General features: G+C 39.6%; 2 protein-coding genes across 3 annotated transcripts; one reads left to right on the forward strand and one right to left on the reverse strand.

Moving 5' to 3' along the window:
- Window positions 1–44: 44 nt before the first annotated feature.
- Window positions 45–8,453, forward strand: cdr2a (cerebellar degeneration-related protein 2a). Its single transcript, XM_043250549.1, has 5 exons — window positions 45–274; window positions 1,284–1,396; window positions 3,250–3,398; window positions 3,476–3,643; window positions 5,112–8,453. Exons 1-5 carry the CDS (start codon window positions 193–195, stop codon window positions 5,917–5,919), a joined length of 1,320 nt encoding a protein of 439 aa, XP_043106484.1. The 5' UTR covers window positions 45–192; the 3' UTR covers window positions 5,920–8,453.
- Window positions 8,454–8,725: 272 nt separating this feature from the next.
- Window positions 8,726–21,922, reverse strand: sdr42e2 (short chain dehydrogenase/reductase family 42E, member 2). Of its 2 annotated transcripts, XM_043250043.1 has the most exons (12): window positions 21,276–21,918; window positions 18,857–19,240; window positions 17,929–18,024; window positions 17,554–17,611; window positions 17,318–17,436; window positions 16,558–16,633; window positions 15,498–15,580; window positions 14,935–15,072; window positions 14,794–14,859; window positions 14,638–14,701; window positions 14,483–14,556; window positions 8,727–11,000 (listed from the first exon to the last, which is right to left on the reverse strand). In XM_043250043.1, exons 2-12 carry the CDS (start codon window positions 19,199–19,201, stop codon window positions 10,782–10,784), a joined length of 1,338 nt encoding a protein of 445 aa, XP_043105978.1. In that variant the 5' UTR covers window positions 19,202–19,240; window positions 21,276–21,918; the 3' UTR covers window positions 8,727–10,781. The 2 variants fall into 2 exon arrangements, with proteins under 2 accessions (XP_043105979.1, XP_043105978.1); XM_043250044.1 differs by lacking the exon at window positions 17,929–18,024 and having other exon boundaries at window positions 8,726–11,000; window positions 21,276–21,922.
- Window positions 21,923–21,944: the final 22 nt, after the last annotated feature.

A 21,944-nucleotide genomic window follows, 5' to 3' on the forward strand; every position in this document is an offset into this window, starting at 1 on the left:
GTTCTTGTTGTTATCCAGTCTGCTCTCTAAAGCGGAGTCTGCCACGTTGCTGTAGACACCGGTTCACACCGCTAGGGATTGCCGCTCACCGGCGTTCATCCATCAGACAAAGGGCGCTGATGCCTTAAAATAAACGGAAGAGAAATTAAACGGGCGATTCCTGTCGGCCTGAAAGCTTCAGCTGGAGTCGAGATGCTGACGGACGTGATAGTAGAAGAGGAGTTTGATCGCAATGAAGAGGAGCTGTGGTACAGCAGGAAGGACTTGGAGCACGGTAAGACTCGAAAAGGCTGTATACTTTGTGAAAAACGAAGGCATTTCGTTACAAACGTTACGTTTCTTTTGAACACACGGTCTGCTAAGAAATGCCGCCTAAGGCGGCTCAGCATCAGCTGGGATAGGACGCGACTTTCTCAGAGGTCAGGTGAAATATTAGGGGGAGCGGTTGTGTTTAAAAGCTGAGTGAAATGTGAAATGATAGAAACGTCGTAATGAGAGGTTATTAATATGACAGCACGCCGGCGTTTAAGCTGTCTAAGTGAAGGTCACGCCCATATAAACCCTTTAAATGCGCACCCTGACGTCATAGGACGATGATGTCGGTGACTCGTTTGAAACATGCTAAAATTTCACACATAAACAGAAATATCTTAATTCATCTCCCACGTTACGCTTGTTTTCTTCTGATTTTGACTTGTGCCTTTCTTCAGCAAGAGTCCGTGACATTTTTAAAATGCAACCTTCAATCCCTCTGGTACATCTTTATTTGTTGAAATCAAACGTCAGCTGGTTTGTTGGTTCTTAATTGTTTATCATTTATTACTGTAACATTTAAAACGTGCTTTATGACTGTGTATTGAAATATATGACTGGGCAACTTGCATATTATTAGTCTTTTTCTTTTTTGCATGTCCACGTTCGTTTTATTACGATTTAGATCCTTTTGATATTCCATTGATGATAAACGGATGCTTTAATTTACAACGCCTTAAATATTTATTTTTATTCAAAGGACACATTTTAGTGGCACATGTGTGTATCAAACCCATGACTGCACAGCTAGCATCATGCATTACCAGTTAAGCTACGACTAGCTGATTCTCCATTTGAGACACCCCTATAAAATGATGCTATTGTCCTAAAGTTTGTTGTCGATCTGGACTGTGTTTGGGCGTCTGGTGCTGGACTTGAGCATTCCTGCCGCTGGGTTTGGCAAAATAACGCCCCGTGGGTGTACTCGATGTTTACCGTTGTGTGTGTGTGTGTGTGTGTGTTTGGGACAGATCTCCATTTGGCCGCCGAGCTGGGCAAGACTCTGTTGGACAGGAACCATGAGCTGGAGCAGGGCCTTCAGCAGATGTACTCCACCAATCACGAGCAGCTGCAGGAGATTGAGGTGACACTTCTCCCACTGCTCCCAAAATCCACTGCATCTGCTTTCTGTAACTCTTCCCCCGTGGCGCAGATCTTGCGTTGTACGGGTTTGAAACGTCTTAGTGTTGCATCAGTAACCGACACATAGTGTATTTTTGACACGGAGAAACAAAAGTCATAGGAGAAACTTAAGAGTTTTATTTTCATCTTGGTGCCGATTTTAAACCATCCTTGGTCACATTATCTGCTAGCTATCAATAAAAAGGCAGAAATGAGTTAGTTTCACTGGTGCTGTACTCGTATAAACTAGCTAGTCCTTTCCCTTCTTGGAAATGCGTAAACAGCGGGAGATTTCCTGTTTGATCCTCTTTCCTCGCCGCGGTTAGGACATCCGTGCAGAAGGACTACTGCTATTTCTGACAGCGTAACTGTGCCTGGCGTGACACCAATCGTGAGATAAGACATGAGCAGTGTTTGTGGTGTTTGGCTAATGGCCTGGCTCGGCTCTTATGTAATTCGCTTTCTAGTGACAATGTTTGAGGTGGCATGCTATTCTCGTTATTTTTGCGGCGTATACATAATATGTAGGCTGTGAACAGACGGCAGATGTTCTGTAAGCGTAGAATACCTTACCGCATCTGTCAAAATTTGCATTTGTACGACAAAGCACTCTGAAAGCATCGACTAATATCCAACGGTGCAGCCAGCTTTATTTCAGGATTACAACTGGATGTCATGTGACGAATTCATCTGATAACGGTGTATTAAATGATTGATTTAAAGGTCAATCGATGCATAATGCATTGCGTATACTTTAGTATGCCACAGGCGGTATGTAATTTACACCTTGTGTTTGGTCTTAGTTCTTCAATCTGAAGTGGACCATGGGATCAGAAAGACTTGATGCTTACTTTTATAACTGGTCTGAATGTTTCGTACGTACACGAAGATATAACCGCTAGTCAAATATTGACATGCCAGTAACAATGTAAGTGGGAAGTTTGAAATTGCAACATGAAGTAGCTCTTGTAGTGAAATATTGACAAAAGAGCAGGGAAATGTTTGCAAAGACACAGTTGCATTAGCTTGTGAAAACTGGCCTGTGGTCATTGTTTTGCAATGTGAATGTGTTAAACCCTAAAACCGTTTACGCTACAGACCAGTGTATTTTTTTGATTCAAATAAAATAACGAGAAGTATTGGCTTGCGGTGTAACGATCAGTTTTTTTTTACAACTGAAATAATTGCAAGCAAAAGACACATTCTAATAAAAAATGGCTGAGCATGCTCTTACTTTAGTGATAAAGTGGTTACTTTCGAGGGTGGTAACAAACATGGGGCTTAAATTGAAAAGAAGTGTGTCTTTCTGTACCGCTACCGGCAACCAACAATTTGGTCGACCATTCTGTGCTTGTTAAACTAGGATATATCTCTAAAAATGGCTAAATGTTCAGGACTTTTGATGAAAGAATAATTCGTTTTACAGAAAATGTTGGAAGGCAGCAGTTGTTCTCAACAAGGGGTTTTTAGCAAACTCTTAAGGGGTCCTCAAGAGGACTTGAAGGGCCAGATTTACCGAATCGTCCATTGGTGTTAAAATGGTACTGTCACTAAAAATGAACAGTGAAGAATTAGTGCTGAAAAGGCATACTTATTAAATATGCATTTGTAGGAGTTCCCTTTTAGACACCCTGTGAACCGATTCGCAGAAAGTAATCAAAGATATCATCCCTAAATTAACAGATTTTTTTGCTTAAGAATTTATTAGAGAAAATAAAACGTTAAACACATTGCATGAAATATGGTCCAGCTCTAATGAGGTAGATCTATACTGATAAATGTTTTGAAGACTTGTGTCTGTGTTGCCTCTCGCAGTACCTGACCAAGCAGGTGGATCTCCTGAGGCAGATGAACGACCAACACGCCAAAGTTTACGAGCAGCTGGACCTAGCAGCCCGAGACCTGGAGAAAAGCAACCAGAGGCTGGTCCTGGAGAACCGCACGGCCCAGCACAGGATCCAGAGGTGAGCACACGTCCAGATCTCAGCACCGAGCTCTGACGTGCTGGAGCAAGCATCAACAGATTGCTCTCTATCCCCAGCCTGACCGAGACCATAGACGGGCTGCAGATTCACATGGAGGGCCTTCAGAAGCAGGTGGACGAGCTCAAGACGTCTCAGGCAAAGAGAGATCTGGCAGCAGCTCGCCGCAGCCTCGGTGCCCAAAGCATCTCCTGTCTGAAAGAAATCTATGATCTGCAACAAGACAAGTGAGTCTGGTGCCGAATGACGCCAACGAATTCCTATCATTCTCATCAGCTTCACGCAAACACCCATGCACTCATGTCTCAGCTTGTCATCGGAGATTTGACTTTGTGCTGAAGATCTTGCTTGTACTTGTACGTTCTATTTTAGTAGGCAATGCATCAACCCCAGAAGCAAGTCAAGCCATTTTATGGAGACTTTAATTTAGGTAGGGCTTGTAATTACGCTAAGGGTTTGCGGACTCATGCGGCACTGATTGAAGTGGACGTCTTTCTGTGAATGACCTCTCTGATCTGTGTACTCCAGTGTTAGTACGTGCTGACTGGGCATCTTAAGGACCTCCAAAGCTAGACATCATAATCTGACCTGGCCCTTAATCCAGTAATCCCTGATCTAATCCATCAGCGCTGCAGAGGCTAATATGGAGCTAGAAGTAAACAGTGTGCAATAGGTCCTGTGATCCAAGACAAACTAATCCAAAGAGGGCCGTTTGATAATTGCATGATATACTGGTACCTTATCTGTTGCTAGCTGTAGAGAGGTGTTTATTCAACAGAACTGACTAAATATAATTTGATTATATTTATTTGTGTGTGCTCGTTTCCATATATTTGCATTTAAAATGACTACTTTCGTAATTACGAAATTTTTAAAAAACACTAATCGTTTATATAATACACCTTCTCAAAATGAATATCTATTTTATATAATATGCATTAATATTGGGCTGCCTAAATTCACTTGTAGCACTTAAAACAATGAAAAAATAAAAAACATATTTTTTAAATATTATTAAATAAAAATATTCACTTATACATTATGCTTTAGCATTGTGTTGCCTACATAAAATGCTAATGGAGTAATTAAGTTAATAAAATATATTAATAATTCAAATATTTAGAATAAAATAATTAGCGATGTTTATTTTATGTTAGTGTTGTGACGTTAATGTTAGTCTTTTTGTTTTTCAGATTTAATTTAGATTTTCATAACTCTCTCTGATCCTTGGAATTCGACAGCCGGTTTATGCTTATAAGATTTGTAAAGAATGTAATCTCCATAATTACATGCCTTTTTTTACAGTAACAGTTTTCAGAAAAAAGCCCTTGATTGTTTTGCTTAAACTTCAGACACTCGTTTCTAATGATGAGATACTTTATACACATAATTTATGTGCAAAACGCATAACTATATACAGTCATTAATATATTAAAACTATATTAAGAATCACTGGATTTATACGTTTTCCCCTTTATTAAAAATGCGTTGGTTGCATGTTGTTGATGCTGGCATAGCATGTTAATTCTGCATACAGAATGCTTCCTAAACATATTTACTAATATTGTGCTGAACATTCAGCAGTTCTAGGTGTTAATTATGGAACCGTTCAGGAACCGTTCTCCATATATTCTGTCAAAACAAACACCTCCTGCAGAAATGCTCTCTCAGACTCACGCTCCTATCATCTTGTAGGTACTTGAGCTCCGAGAGCCTGCAGGAGGAGAAGTCCTGGCCCGCGCTGGATGACAGGCGTGTGGAGGAGGAGAACTCCACCCTGCAGCACACCCTCCACAAGCTCAAGGTGCAGCTGGCGGCAGAGCGCTCCCGGCGGGTGGAGGCCGAGCGCGAGACGGAGCTGACGACGCAGGAGAACAACGCTCTGGAGGAGCGCCTGCGTCTGCTGGAGGGAGCGCGCCGGCGGCAGGCCGAGCTGGAAGCGGAGGTGGAGGAGCTCCGGCAGCTGTGGCGCTCCGAGTCGTCCGGAGCGAGACTGACCGACACGCTGCTGCCCGACAGCGTTTTCTTCGGGGATGGGGCGGGGCCTGGCGAGGAGGAGGATGAGCCGGAGGCGGAGCTTCTTCAGGGGAGGCGGCGCTGCAGCAGCGAGAGCTACGCCCGCGGGGCTCGGGCCGAGGAGATCCGGCGGGGACACGAGCGCACCTGCATCCGCCGAGCTCGAGCGGTGAAGCAGCGCGGCATCTCGCTCCTCAACGAAGTGGACGCGCAGTACAGCGCCCTACAGGTGAAGTACGAAGAGCTGCTCCGCCGCTGCCAGCAGGGGGCGGACAGCCTCAGCCACAAAGCCGTCCAGACCCCCTCCGCTCCCGCGCAGCGCCGCAAAAGCCAAGCCACCGCAACAACAGACGCCGTCTGCCTCGCAGACGAGCTCCACCAGCCCGAATACAAGGCCCTGTTCAAAGAAATCTTCACCTGCATTCAGAAAACCAAAGAGGACCTGAGTGAGAACAGGGCCGGGCAGTGTCAGGGGGCGTGTATGTGAGTTAGCAGTGTTCTACATCTTCGGGGCGCTTCTGAATCAACCTGATGGACGTGTCGAGAGTCCCGTGGTCTTTGTTTGTGTCGATTGCACTATAAAAGCTGTGCCTATACAACAAACCGTCCACATCCAAAACCTGCTCCTGAACGGTGGTTTTTGTACTTTTCTAAGTCCCCTGAGACATGTGGGTCTCTACGATAAAGCCATATGTGACACCCGAGCGCGTTTGTGCTTCGGGTTTGAAAGCACATCTCGATCTCGTAGAACCACATCTGCGCAGGAAGAAGACTTAACCGTCCAGTGTGTAGAGGCTTGACTAAATTATTATTACTAACGACTAACACAGTTAATGAGTTGACTTGATAGGGTGAATCTCACAAAACCAAGAATGAGAGAAAAATAGTGCTATCAAGTGATTAATCGCATGCAAAATTGTTTACATAAACTATGCATTGTGTATTTTTGTGTGTTATCAACACATAATTATGTAAACAGGTTTTTTTTGATGCGATTAATCGTTTGACAGCACACTAGATATAAATGTTGTAAATTAAGCCTGTTTTTAGGATCATTTGGTTTGCTTAAAGTAAAGTAAATATAATAATAATAATAATAATAATAATAATAAACATTTTGATTATCATTACAGTAATCGAAGAAAATTGTAGTCCAATCAAAATTAGTATTTGTTGAGCTAATTTTAATACAATCAGGGTTTTTACGGTAATTTAAAAACTCAAATCAAGGGCTTAATTTCCCTAACGCTGAATATCTTCTCTCCGTTTGTTTGTGGGATTCATCTGATGAACCTTAAAAACATGAAAAGAAAACGATCAAGGAATTCGGTAGGACAATATGTAGCCATATCCTTCGATTGAGTGTCTAGAAATTTCGCAAGCAATATTGCAATTCTTTTTTATTATTATTATTTAAAAGACCGCATGTGATTTCAGTGACGTTACTAACAATGATATTTTCGAGGCAATACCGTTTGCTGCTTTTATAAATAGTCTGGTTACCTCGATGGATCGGCGCGCTAGCGAAATAGTTAGAATCAGCTCGTGTAAATACGCAGTGTGCGTGAAACTCTTGCGTGAATCGTTCGTTTGGAGCAAACCGTAGTTAAATGTTCGGCAGCCACATTCGCTCGAGTCCCCAGCACTTTGTTTTGAGGTTCGTGTAAAAAGCACCACTGTGAAACTATGCACTTTAGACGAAAGGCCTGTGGTCAGTTCTGGTTTTGTTTTAGTTCTATTTTTTTATTTATTTAATTCGTTCTCCATTCGTTGTCGTCGTCCAGAGATTTTATTTATGTTCTTTGTTTGGTATTCATTCACTGTTTGTTCCCATTTTTCTCGCCTGTGGGTTCAAGTCGATATTAGATTGTTACCGACGTCTTGATGGATATTGAAAGAAGTTGAAAATGTATCGAATGAAGGGGTTTATAAGTTTGGAGGCTACTGATCGGATGGTTTGCTCTGATGTTACACCAGCACGAATAGAGCGATTTATGTAAGTTGTAAGCGGTTTTCCAGGTCATTGTGGTTTAAAAGTTGCTCAAACAATAGCTAATTGTTGTTGGTTCATGTCTTTGGTAACTTGTATAATGCGCTACTTAATACTTAATCAGGATCAACCGCGTTCAGGTTCATTTTGTAACTTTTTGAAGTTGTTTAATGCCTTGAGTTGGACCGATTAAGTAGGTTTTGACTTTTTAAATCAGCGTAGATGACTAGGAAAGCGTTTATGAAATGACTAAAGTCTTAAATGGCAGGTGGAGATCACAGAGAAATGTTCATAGATGGATTGGTTCCCGGCAAATATTTGAACATTGTCTAGCGGAGCAAAGTATATTGTGGTGTTTTGCATTTCAGATCTTACTGCTTTATTTCAGTGAAAATGGTGCTACTGTATTGCAGCCGTCCCTGCGCTAAGAAAATTAGCTTTTGTTTTAGGCATAAATTCCTGCCCTTTTTCGAAAGCCACCCAAAATGATATGCTTCTTTAGACTACAGTGTGCATGATCACATGTTAGTGTGCTGCAGAAATATAGCTCTTGTGCTCAAGATTAAAAAAAAAAGGAAAAAAAAAAAAAAAGGTTGTTTCTCTTCAGCAGTGTTCCTTGAAACGTACAAAGAGGTAAATTGACCAAATCTTAAATGCAGAGCAAGTAGAGTTCTCTGTGTAGAATCTTCTTGAAATGATAGTTACGATAACCTGCAGGTAAAACAATCAATTTGTGAAAACCGTGTTCGTTGATTGAATCCGTTACCTCTTCCGTCCAGAGCTGATGGCTGTTCCAGCCGTTAATCGGAGTTCAGTGTTTTAAATAAAAGAGTAGTTTTCTACGTTATTTATTACGTTCATTCAACCGCGGATTATAAAATTTGACGTGCGTATTGAAGGAATGCACAATCTGGTTATTAACTGGTGCTGAATGTCTTCTCAAAGACGCCTTTCTGAAGAATTGTGTATGTAACGGCATGACTAACATCTTACTTGGGTTATCCGGAAAATAAAACTGTATGAATGAACAATTACGTCTGTTCTGTTTTCATTTAACGACGAAATATCCAACACGACAGTTGATCTGAATGTGTTTTGCGTAGATATATCGATATCGTTCAGAAAAAAAATTACCTCAGAGCAGGTTCGGATGTCTGTTTGGCGCGAAACAACGCGCGTAAACGCTTCAAAATGAGACCAAATCATCGTGAAAATTAGTAGTCTTGTGGGCATATCTCTATTTGTTTTTAATTTACTTGTACAAAAAAAACATCATGGCGTCCTCTTGTGGTGTATTTGGGAATGTTAATGAGGCGAAGTTTAAGTAAACCGTTGAAGAAAATGCAAGGCTTTAATAGCAAGAGGGTTCACAGCACATTTTATTCAACTTGTTCATTTATAACTGCTGAACAGCTATCTCGCGTCACATTTGTAACTCATCACAAACCTAAGAGATATCTGGAAAACAGCGCGCAAAGTCTTAAAAGACAACAGCTGGTAGTACAAAGCAAAATGAAAGATTATGTCGGTGTACACTTTGGAATATAAAACATTTCATTGGCGTTCATGAATGCCTCGCATGGCATACATTTACTGCTTTAATGCTTCGAATGTGTAAGACGCTGGTAAATATTAGTTGCTTCAAACCTCGCTTTGCACATCAAAAAAATCTCCCTCCGGACATTTATAGTATTTCCAAACACACCACTCTGTTATTTATATGTCAGCTGAGTTGAAGTTGCTTGTGTTTGACCGAAAAATGAACACTTATGACACAAATGTAATACTTCAGCGGATGTGAGCACACACACACACTCAATCTCACTCGTTCCCAAACACACACCGGCACAGTTCATATGGGGTGATACTAAAAAAAAGAGTGTGTTGAAGTGACTATGACTTGCGTAGAGTAAGCATTGCCCTGGTTCTTTCTGTCTCAGTATTGATATGCTTTCTTTCAAACTGCTTCTTAGTCGAGGTCGAGGCGAAAGGCCTTCATCCGAGCAACATACAACTCGGTATGAACATGTAAATAGAGCGCTAATGAAAGGAATGCGAATGAAAAACGGCGCGTACCGAAATGAACGAGCGTTTCTTTTGCAGTGCGCACGTTCAGGAAGTGCGACTATACACGCGCTTCGTTTTATGGAAGACCGTGGGCAAAAAACTTAAATAAATTAAAGCCATAATAGTAGAATTCACCAACACTAACTTTTAACACAAACAACGTATTTAATGTACATCACGATTCAGAGTTACACGGACTGAAGACTCGATAAAAAAGAAGCTATAAATAAGTGAATTCTGGTCTAGGTACTAACAGACATCATTTTAAAACGTACTACTAGCAATTTCCTTCTGTTCGTCACGGTCAAAGATATACTCCGCAGGTTATATTTTAGTTTTACACCACATCGCACGCCTATATTTGATCAGGACTGTATTTTACGTACAATCATAGTGGTTTTGTTTCTGAGGTGGTGCAGCTCTGTGCTTCATGATCTGATCCGGAAACACCGTAGGTTCAAAATACGGGTGAGCGATATAGCAAGCAAATAAATAATTCAATAAATGAAACGGGCATCTGAACCAAACAGCCATTATAGCCTATTATATATTACATAGCCTGATTAAATTAATTTAAAATAATCATTGCATTTTTCTTTGTTTTAAATACATCATGAATATAAAACAATATACACTAATTATAACGGCGGGTTATTTTTATTTAAATTATATTAGTGATGGCACAAATTAATCGTTTTGGTAAAACTTTAAAACGGGGAGCAAGCACTTACTATTAACCACGACTTTTCTCTCAATAAATTCTTCATTTGCAGCTTATTAATAGTTAATAAGGTAGTTGTTAAGTTTAGGTGTTAGGGATAGGCATTAATATGTGTTTAATAACTAATAAATGGTTAATATTCTAGTATGCATGCCAATAAGCGACTAGTTAAGAGACCTTAATTTTTATTGAATTAACTGAAGTGGACAGTTACTTATACATACTTTTCTAAGTATACGTTATAACTTTAAGTGTATTTTATTGTAGATCTGTCTTAAAGAGACAAGAGTTCACCTCAAAAAGAAAATGCTGTCGTCATTTACTCACCAACAAAACCATAAAACCCGTAATATAAAGCTTGTGTGTTTCACACACCTCACTGGTTCTTGAGATGGCATTAAAATGAGTAATTGATGACAGAAGCAACGCTCTCAAAGTTTAAAATTAATTTAACGATAGCGTTGTCGAAAAATAATGTCAAAATAAAAGATATGCTCAATGTTGAATTTACTGTATCGCCCAGCCCCCGTTCAAACCCTACAAGGGACCGACGAGAAGTGTGGAGGTGTGTTTACTGGCGGCAGATCGTGAGGGCGATGACTCCCGTCAGGAGCAGCAGGAGCAGCAGGAAGAGGAAGCGTGTGTTCAGTAACGATGCAGCTGAGCGCGGCGGCCGGCTCCGCAGGTACTGATCCACCGAGTCTTTCAGGCTGTATCTCTCAGGACTGAAGCCCAGTTCTCGCTGCGCCTTCTCGATTTTAAAGGTGTGACTGACGGCAATGTTTCTCACCTGAGAGAGAGAGAGAGACGCGGAGGTCAGAGGTCAGGAGTGCAGAACATGCTCAACATGATCAACATGAACATGTCCAATCTTAGAAGCATATTTATGTACTCAAAAAGTACATTTTATTGTAATAATGTCAAAATAAAGGTTTTAACTTTTTAAAACATGTTAAATCTACAAATCTTTTAATAATCTTTTGTCATGCTTTGAAGTACACTTCGATGAACTACTAAAGTGCATAAGGAGTATTAGATTATAATTTTAACCCTTATTTGCTATTACATTTAAAGTTATCTTATTTAAAATGTACTAAACTGCATCTTCATCATCTAAACTTTGAATGCGAATTTAAATACGTGAGTTTCGATAGAAATTATATTAAAGTATGCATTGTAGTTTACCATATAAGCTTGTCGGTACATTCTGCACTTCATTTTAATCATATTTCAAGGACAATAGAATTAGTTGCATAAAGATGTACTAAATAAATCCTATATAGGTCGGTAAAAAACAAGTTTTAACTGTATTTTCATTTAATTGTAAATAACATGCTATTAAGCGTCTGAAAACATCCCATTAAGTCTATTATTTCCATTTTGAAGTATTTAAAACACACACACAGTGAGAGGGTTTAAATTTTCCGGTGAACTGCAATCACTTTAAAAAGCGTCACCGGCAGGTTGTCTTGAAGCTGGACACTACGCTGAGAGACGGACTCTGGATTTGACTTCACAGATCGGATTCTTGAGGGCTTCACATTTACTAATGGCTCTAATGACCTCCTTTTACCTGCCATTACTTTTACATAGAGCTGCTCTGTACACCTGTGCTCTCCTGGCACGGCGAAATGCCCCCACAGTCTCTCTCCCCTTACCAGTCTGGAGATTGGGTATCTACATGGAAAATCTCCACTGGGCCGAGAGCCCGAGCAGATGCCCCTGACCCAACACACACTGCTGTCTAGACCAGGAGCCGTCTCAGGGGTCACCAATATAAACCTCATCAATATTAATTTTTTTAATCCAGTAATGCCGGTGGACCGTCAAGTTCTCTATCAGCGAAGAGAAACCTGTTCAAGGTTCGCTCAACTTTAAAACATCCTTCTTCTCGCTTCAGTCGAAAAGACCATAAATCAGTTTCCTTCTCTCTATTTGTATACATTCCATTGCCTTGTCTACAGCTGTTTACACGAATTAATTTAAAAAGATTATATTTTAGTATAGCCTTTCATCCACCTATTCTCCAGAGTCGACCTCGAAGTAATCTCATGAGGAGAACGCGCTATAAAACACGCCAGTGCCATCTAGTGGAAAAACAGGTTTAACCTTCTAACCGTCTCTCGAAACAATACGTGATACAGCTTTCATATAAGTAATATATATGAAAACATATGCTGCATATTGTTCATGATTAAGAGGAAAAAAGTGAATGAACATTTTGTAATTATGAAATGTTAGTGGTTAATAAGAGGTGGGCAGAACTATCTTTGACGTATCTTAAATATAAAACGCTAGCGTGTTTAGATCAAACGTAATTTGTATCGACTGTAAGTGAATCACGTACAAGAAGTGACATCTGTGTATTTTGAAAATACACTTGTTCATGTCATCTTTTTTTATTGATTTTCTTTTATTGCTGGTTCCCTGTATTAGCTAGTTCAGGCTTAGCATTTGGGTATGCTAATTTTCTGCTGGAATTTTGGAAAAGCGCTAGGATTCATTTTCCAGATTTGAGGTGTTCAAAATCCAGAGTTGATTACAAAAGCTAAAACTGATGAACCCACAAAAGAGCCTCAGTCGACTGAAAAACAATATAAAAATTCAGTTCGCTTTAGCTACTAAAAAGATAATCCAGATACAAACTGTTCACACAACAGTCATTACTAAACTGTAATGTATTGTATTGTTTGGCTTATTGTTTTTTTCTTCTGTTTTAGTCTTTACAATTCGTTTTACTATTTTTATAATCATTACTGTCAATTTAATTAAACTTTATTTATGTTTTTGCACTAAATATTATGCTATATGGCATGAGATTATGCCTTAATGAACCATTCAGTCTATAGCAATCATTAAGTGTGGCTTAGTTTTGAGGCCGCTGAATATAATTTTTGGATGAGAAACTGGGATAGGCATCGACATTGCGTTTGGTATACCCATTTCCTGGTTTCATTTACTTGTGTGTGTGTGTTTCTTTCCTCGGTGGCACTTCACTCGTCCGTCTCAAACTCAAAGATCCAGCAAGGAGCTGGTATCTCATGTTTTATTCACAACGCAATCATCAAACCTGCAGCCATCTGACCAGAATCGCCCCTTCAGCCCGTGGCTTCTGTTTCTCATGACTAATGCATGACACAGCGCCGGCCCACGCCCAGCTCCACTAACCCAACTCTTTCTCCTCTGCCTTCATGCCAGCTTGTTTGCCACCCTTAACTACCCTCTCAGAATCGACTGTGATATTTAAACAGCTGGAGGAGATACAGATACAGCTTGCTCATACGATTCGTCAGTCTCGACTAATTACAGAATATAAACTCTGTTCGTTACGTTAGAGTTCAGGAGCACATGAGCTGCTGTGCATGTTAAGCAGAGTTTAAGGAAGTACCTATGGTGATGGTAACCTAAGATGCCATACTCAGGCTATAGTTATCACCATGACGCCAACATCTTCAGCGTATCCCACACACATACACCTGACAGTAGCAACAGAGCTTAAATTATGAAATGTTTGCATATATATCTTGATATTTTCTTTATATTCGGTTTAAATCTTAAAGGAACACTCCGATATTTTCCAAAATAGACTCATTTTGCAACTCACCTAGAGTTAAACAGTTGAGTTTTACTATTTTGGAATCCATTCAGGTCATCTCTGGGTCTGGCGAATTTTTAGCTGTAGCTTAGCATAGATCATTGAATCTGATTAGACCGCTAGCAACTCCCTCAAAAATTACCAAAGAGTTTCAATATTTTCCCTATTTGAAACTTCACCAAGACCGCCAGAGCCCTGAATGGATTCAAAAACTGTTAGAAAATAAGGCTATTTTCAAATGGAGTGTTCAATTAAAATTCTCTCTATTATTTACTTTATTTACTATTACTTCTTTACATGCGCATATCAGTTCAGGTGCACTTGAATAGGTGATACGATGAATTAAATTTAGGTAGTTCAGGAGCATACTTCAGTGTCGAGGCAGATTCTCAAATATTAAACAGCTTGATGTGAATCTATAAAATGGTAAAATAATAAATATCAAAGTTATTGCTGCACTCATAAGTATCCAGTTTATCACCCAGCCATATCTACTTCCATAAAATGAAATAAAACTGCTTTTAGCATTGGTGTGTTTCTCTTTTCTGAGCTCTCTGTTTGTTAACACGGTTTAATTAGCTATAATAGCAGAGAGAAACCGGATGGAATCAAAATGAAAAAGCCATTCGAGCAATACGCAGACATAATGCAATGAAGGCCGGAGGAAACACATTTACCTCGTTTCTTGTCAGAAGTAAAGGGATCTCCATTATAGGACTCAGAGCCACATGCAGTCGCTCCATCAGAATTGCTGGAGAAAACAAGAGCGTGCGACACAGTTAAACGAACAATCAGAAACAATTTGTCAATTTTAATTTCACTCTGGTCCCACCTGCTGAGTAGACCAGAGACACGGGAAGGTGAATCAGTGGGCGACCGTATCCCAGTCTTTCGAACTGGAGATAAACAAAGGTGCATTTCCTAAAAACAGTAACTAATTGTAATACAAATGCGTTCGTTTTAAACACTTGGTTTGATTGCTACTCACCAGAGGTGTCAACCATTCAAAGACATTGACAGACTCCCCATCATTGATGAAATAAACCTGTCCACTCTGAAAATCACAAGTACGCCATGCATTATAACAAAATAGTTAAAAACCGGCTGACGGTAATGAGGTCACGCATACCGCCACATAAGCTTTATCTGCAGTGAGCGCTTCTGCTGCTAAAACGTGAGCCGTCACAAGATTGTCCACATGGACCCAGTTCATCTTGGCATTAGGGTCCCCAAAACGAAAGCTGAACAACCGCCTCTCCACATTCACCTGAGAAGAGTAGAGTAGAGAAGGGAAGGGAAGGGAAGGGAAGGGAAGGGAAGGGAAGGGAAGGGAAGGGAAGGGAAGGGAAAGGGATGGAAGGGAAAACAATACTTCCTAACTGAGGGACATAAAATTATGAAGAGATTAAATAAGGGAGAGATAGTCGTATGTATCTGTAGAGTCATATCAGACAGTAGTATTTTAGAATGTACAGGCACAGTTTAAAGCACAGTCGGTAACAAGAGCCTCTCACAGACTCCATTAATATTGTACAGCTCTGGGCACAGTGGCACAGCTGAGGCTGCAGAGTACAACTGTCTGGGACAACCGTGTGTGTGTGTGTGTGAGAGAGAGAGAGAGAGAGAGAGAGAGAGAGAATGTGTGTGTGTGTGTGTGTGTGTGAGAGAGAGAGAGAGAGAGAGAGAACACACCATCACTCTGTGTAAATGTCTTCTCTCTTCAGGACCGTAGATACCAGAGGGGCGCAGGACACATGTGTGAAGAAGAGCACCACCTAAAACAACACCTCGATATTACATAACACATTTATCAGTGACCTACATTATTTTATGCATTTAGAAATAAACAGATGCTTAAATATAATAAATATAATATGCTTTAATATAAACAAGATTTTAGTCCTGGCTCGTGGTTCTTGTGGTGGATTATTCTGTCAAATAAAGGCAAAACTATTCCTAAAATATGAAAATTATAACCTGAATTTGAAATTCAGTTGACATATTTGACCCTCTTTTATTTTTTTTTCTGAAGAATTTTAAAATGGATATCAGAACATTAGAGAGAATGCTTAAAAATATGAAAAGCAACAGCTGAACTTCTGCTATTTCCTGCTGTAGAACTTGGAGAATCACATGGATGGCACATGCTGTTACTTCATTGTCAGATATACCTAGCGCTTTTTTTGGTTTTACACTGTAAAAAACAATAGTTGTTTTAACTTGAAATAACTTGTTACTCTGCTGCCTAAATTATTTTTTTGTTGAGTCAACTAAAATTAACTTGTTAATGTAAATGACAACTAAAATATTTTAGTTGACTCAACAAAATAAAATGATTTCAAGTTGAAACAACTATTGTTTTTTACAGTGTACTAACAATATAAGAGTAATATAATACTGGTCTAAATGTGTCTATATATAAAAGTCTACATATGATTACATAATTTCCCACTGCTTAAAACAAAAAATAGTTCAAACACAAAATACGCTTCACGCCTGCTTCAAACTGACTCTGCGCTCGGCTTTATTATTAAGCCTAGGTCTAAATTTAAAACAGTGTCAGCGGGTCTGGGTGGCTTGGGTTGCAGGCTGTGGTCATTACCATAGCAGCCGTTACCTCAGTACCTCATCAGCAGTGGACACACACACACACACACGATATGAGCAGGGTACATGATACCACTTGCGCTTATTGCTATTGTGCGCAATAACGGGATCGACTTCAGAGACCGACAAGTTTCCATTTCCGTACCTTTTGTTGATCTTCTGTTGGCAGCGAGCACCATGCGTTCAGCGATAGCTTTGGTCCTAGAGTAATGGTCTATGTGCTTGAAGAGAGAACACACACAATATATCATATTGTATTATATCTAACGACTGAATGATTGTTTTCTGCCGTTGGGGAAAGTCATCACACATCACTCAACCTCGGCCGAAAATGAGCAGCAATGAAATCTGAGAGCGTAAGCTGTACCGTTGTATGATTTATCAGATGTTATGTATTCATGTAAGAAGTTTGGCCAGACAAAAGCAGGTGACTTGTGCAGCACTTGAGGTGTCAGGTGGACTAATCTGATTCCATTAACCTTCCTCAACTTGGCTCTGCTGTTCTTCAGGACGAGGAAGCGGCAGAGTTCATCAAACGTGACACACTTATCCCCGGTGAAAGTCATCCACATCGGATGCCTATGATCACAATGCATGCTCGCTAATGTAACTGATCGGCTCGTGTTAATTAAAAACTGGATATGGGTAGAGGAAGATTAGATTTTTGCATTTTCTGAACATGGCTCTGATGCCGTTTTTTGAGTCATTCGCCAGGTGAAAAACGAGTATGAATTTTATGTTTACAGTATTGATACTTTATTCCGGTTACTTCCGGTTGTTAGCCCTGAGCCACTGCACCAAAGCTGTTTCGAAAAAAAAGTGCTGAAATCACAATGATTTTGTCTTTAGCAAAGGTGAAGAATAAGTGTCGTACTGAACGCATCTTCAGAAACTGTCAGGCTCACCATGTCCAGCTGCACACAGGGAACCGAGTCTTCATCTCCATCCTCGATGGGTCGGCCAGCAAACGCCACATTGACTGTGCTGGTGTAGATGAGTCTAGAGATGCCCCTCTCCGTACAGACTGCAATATGCCAGCCCAAATGAGAAATATTATGACATTAAACACTCCGAACGTTATTTGAGCAACAGGTAGTTGAGGTGCCGTTGAATCAAATTACGACAATCAAATCAAACTCACCGTTTATGATATTGTTCGTGCCGCCGACATTCACTGATTCAATCATCTTTCTCCTCAACTGTAGAACATGATACATGACCAGAATATTTTACTTTGAGACAGTGGCACACTCAGCATTTATGTGGATCAGACAAATCTTAAATTAAGGTATTTGGAGGTTTAACATGTTAGGACACTTCACGTTAAAGCTAGTCTGTCAAAAAGTATGAGAAAATAATTTGTTTTAAGCTTAAAGTTAAAGAGTGGACATATGAGTTTTTATTGTAACATGGCCTGCTTTATACCCGCAAATAGGTACACATGTACATATATTGTAATCCAAAGCAAAACAGGGACTCATTTATTGATCTCAGTGTTTCGGATAAACTCACTGACCTGTTCCGGTCCTGACATCCCATAGGAAGCAGTGTGATAAATGACGTCCACTCCTGCACAGATCTTATACAGGGCATCATAATCCCGGATATCAATCTTCAAATAAAACACAGATGTGCTTAATCCTAACAACTTCCATTCACTGAGAGTGATGTTATACAATACAATCTGTGCAGATATATTTTTTCACAATTTCTTCCAAATTTTTTATTAAACTTAGTTAATTCGTAGTTAAAATGTAACATTTTGGTTTCTGAATGTCAGTTCAAACCTTTTCACTATTCAGTGTTTCACAGCTACACATTTTCTGGTCGTCAGAAACGCTTTTTATTTTCCTATCCTAACTAAGAACAATGATATAAGTTGCGATAAACAATGACACATTTTTATTTTCACGTTATTAGTTGGAATGAAAATATTTTTTCCCTCATCTTCTTTAAGAGCAGACCTTCCACACACAGTAGTGGTTTCAACTTGAAATAACTTGTTACGTACTTTTTTTTTTTTGTTGAGTCAACTTAACATTTTTAGTTACTTAATGTTAATTTAAATGACAACTAAAATATTTTAGTTGACTAAACAAAAACAATTTTAGGTAGAAAAAGTTATTTCAAGTTTATATCAAGTTTTTTTTACAGTGTATCATGCTCCACAAAAGAAACTTGACTTTAGGGTCATTAACAATTTCAAACAAGCTGACATGGCATTTTCAGATTCACTTTCACGACTCTTCCTGAAGGTTTCTCCGAGACACCCGAGCACATCAGCGAAGAGTCATAAAAACTTGTGCTGAAACTCGAGGACGTTGTCCTGCATAACCTTGCGTACTCTGCACCTGGCACCCATCTGCTTCTGTTCCAGTCCGCTGCCCACCGGCCCCTCAACATCCCACCGCCCCTCAGCCCAAAGCTCTCCAGTTTCACCGTACCTGCTGGAAGACGGCTCCATCGGGGAGATCCCAGGGCGGCTTGTGGAGGTCCAGGAGTAAAACCGTGGCCCCTTGGCCTGCCAGAGCCCGGCCCAGCCTGAACCCGAAGTACCCGGCCCCTCCGGTGACCAGCACCCTGCCGGCCCCGTGCCGGCCCCGCTCTGGGTCCTCCAGCCTGGCGGCCACCACGCAGTTGGGACTGTTGCACGAGGCCCCCACGGCCCCGTTGGCTCTGTGTCGTGGCGGGGCCCCTGCGGCGCCGCGGGTGTGGGTCGGTCGGTGGCAGTCTAGCAGACATGCACAGGGCAGCTGCTCCACCTGACACGAGGACCTGTTCTCCTTCATAATGCACACGTGGCTTCAGATACCTCCACTGCGTCCAGTCTGGGGACGATCAGAGACAGTGAGAGTCTAATGAACGAGCGCCGCTGTGAAACAGATCTGCCTATGAGTGAGTGAATGGATGCATAATTCACCTCTCCATGTAAAGAGGCAGATGCCAAACTTTTCCTTACAACACTGGGCACTCGCTTTGAAACCCTTACCAAACCGAGACGTGGGACAACAAACGTCCCGCGGCTATTAGAACAGAGCTTTAGAAGATTTGCAATTCCACAGAAACGATGGATATAAAAGCGCGTAAAACCACCCATCCTCAGGCTATAACTTCATATATTACATGATATAAATGCATTAAATATTTAAAGATATTCGATAGCTCATAACGGATAACTCAAAAATATATATTTTTTAATTTGTGTTGTGTTAGTTGGCTGTTTTTAGTTATTTAGCTAAAAAATGCAGTTTTATTGAGATTAATTGGAGCACACACCAAAAAAAAATATGATTTTTGAAAATTGTTAAAAACTGAGTTATCTGTTTCTGCCGATAAAATCTTCATTTACTCATTTTAATAGGAATAATTCACCCTTAAATCAATCAATCAATTATTTATCATTTACTCAAACCTACATGGATTTCTTTCAACTGTTTTTTGTCCTTTTAATTCAAATCAGTGAAGGCCAAAACAGCATTGTAAAGCCAGATAAACAAAGGCATTTTACCAAAATATCTTCTTTAGTGTTCCTCCAAAAAACACACGCGCGTGCCAAATATTAATAGAAAAACTGTAATTAATAAATGTTGAAAATAAACTATGTACTTCTTTACTTTATTTGTCAACACGTCAAATATCTACACGGTAACACTTTCCTACAGTGATCAAATCTCACTATTAACTAGTTGTTTATAGCAAGCCTATTATTAAGATTTTGGCTGCTTATTAATACGCACATAATCTGCATGACCATATTTTACATCCTACCCAATACCTAAACTTACTAACTACATTACTAACTACTAATAAGCATTAAATTAGGAGTTTACTGAGACAGAGGTTTAAGTTAATGGTTCGTTAATAGAGAAAGTTGGACCTTAATATAAAATGCGACCAGATTTTTCAATATTTCTAAAAAATATTTTAACTGCGATGGTGTTCAGTAAGTAACGAGCAGATAAAGGAGGTTATACAAAAACAGCCCTGAACATATTGAACATAATTTCACAAAAACTCCAATGGACAATGTCTTGCATACACGGAATGAAATAGAAATATGTAAACATTTCACAATTTCCAGCTCACAACCAAAAACTGACACAATCCAATCCAATAAACGATCGGATTTAGTCTTTGTTAGTGTGATGTATTTTTATTTATTTTTTATTTTTATGGTTTAAGATTGCATTGCAAATTATGATTCAACGTCATTCAAAACCATTACCAAACACGAGCATGGATCCTGCAAGAATTCTTCATGAACATAACTCCTGTAAGATATTGTTCTAGAATATATCTCTAGTTCCCGGTACCTTTATTATTAAAAAAATGAGAATAATTAATAATTGTTGTGTGTATTATATGTGTATAATAAAGAATATGAACAAAAACATCACAGAACATGTCATATTAATCTCAAGTATAGCCTAGGTCGCATATATATATATATATATATATATATATATATATATATATATATATAAAGCAGAAAGTAACTACACACCAACTGCATTTAGCTAATTAGAATTACTCTGTAATTAGTAAATACATGGAAACATGAACTCTGTCTGTAAACAACAACAACAACAACAACAAAGTGTGACCCAGAATGGAAACTGTAGTTAACTAATTTCTCTAATACTGCTATATCAATAATAATAATAATTATTATTATAACAAAAAGATAAATACCCTAAAAAGGCCTATACCTCTCATGCCCAGTAGCCGATAAGAAAAATAAAATTAAACTGTAATCGATATTATCAGATAGCCACTCATTAAATTTGCATGTCCTGGTGTTCTCTGCACCTGCACACCTCGTTTTTAAATTTCAGAATAAAGAATAACGAGTTTTTTTCTTACCTGTCAGTTACTGATCAAGCGCGTGCTGTGTCCGTCAGCTGCGCGTGCATCGCGTCATCCCGCCGGTGTCTCTGACGATGTTCTTCATCTGTCAATCACCTGCGCCTCACCTGAGCGCGTTACCGTAAAACACCGAGCGCGCGCGAACCCGCGGCAGCCAATCAGCAGCCTGTTGGCCAAACATTCACAAGAAGAAGAAAAAGCACAACGCGCGCACACTTTTTAATAATAGCCTACCTAAATGGAAAGTTAAATAAAAACCGACAAATATGGACAAGTAAATTAACACAGAAAACTAGCTTTAAACAACTTGCGGGCCTGCGGGTCCATTTTAAGAATCCAGCAGATCTGATTGTTTCAATGGCAGCCTACGCGTCTCTCTTTTCAAATCTCAAATTAATTCTCAAAAGTCAAATTAATTTTCTGTGTAATCCTGGTAATGTTTTTCACTGTAAAATTACCCTCCAATAGGCACTGTTGTTTTTATTTTATATTTATTAATAAAATCGAACTTTCCATCAAGGTAAACAAAAGCTCTTTTTACCTGAAGGTATCGTTCAGCCTTATATAGTACTGCATAAAAAGCAAGCATACAATAACATTTATACATTTTCTTACACTAAATACCTTTTAATCACAGCTGTCTGGCTCATGGCATGTTCACAAGTT

The sequence above is a fragment of the Puntigrus tetrazona genome, chromosome 10 (assembly GCF_018831695.1).
Source record: "Puntigrus tetrazona isolate hp1 chromosome 10, ASM1883169v1, whole genome shotgun sequence".
Classification (NCBI taxonomy): Eukaryota; Metazoa; Chordata; class Actinopteri; order Cypriniformes; family Cyprinidae; genus Puntigrus; species Puntigrus tetrazona.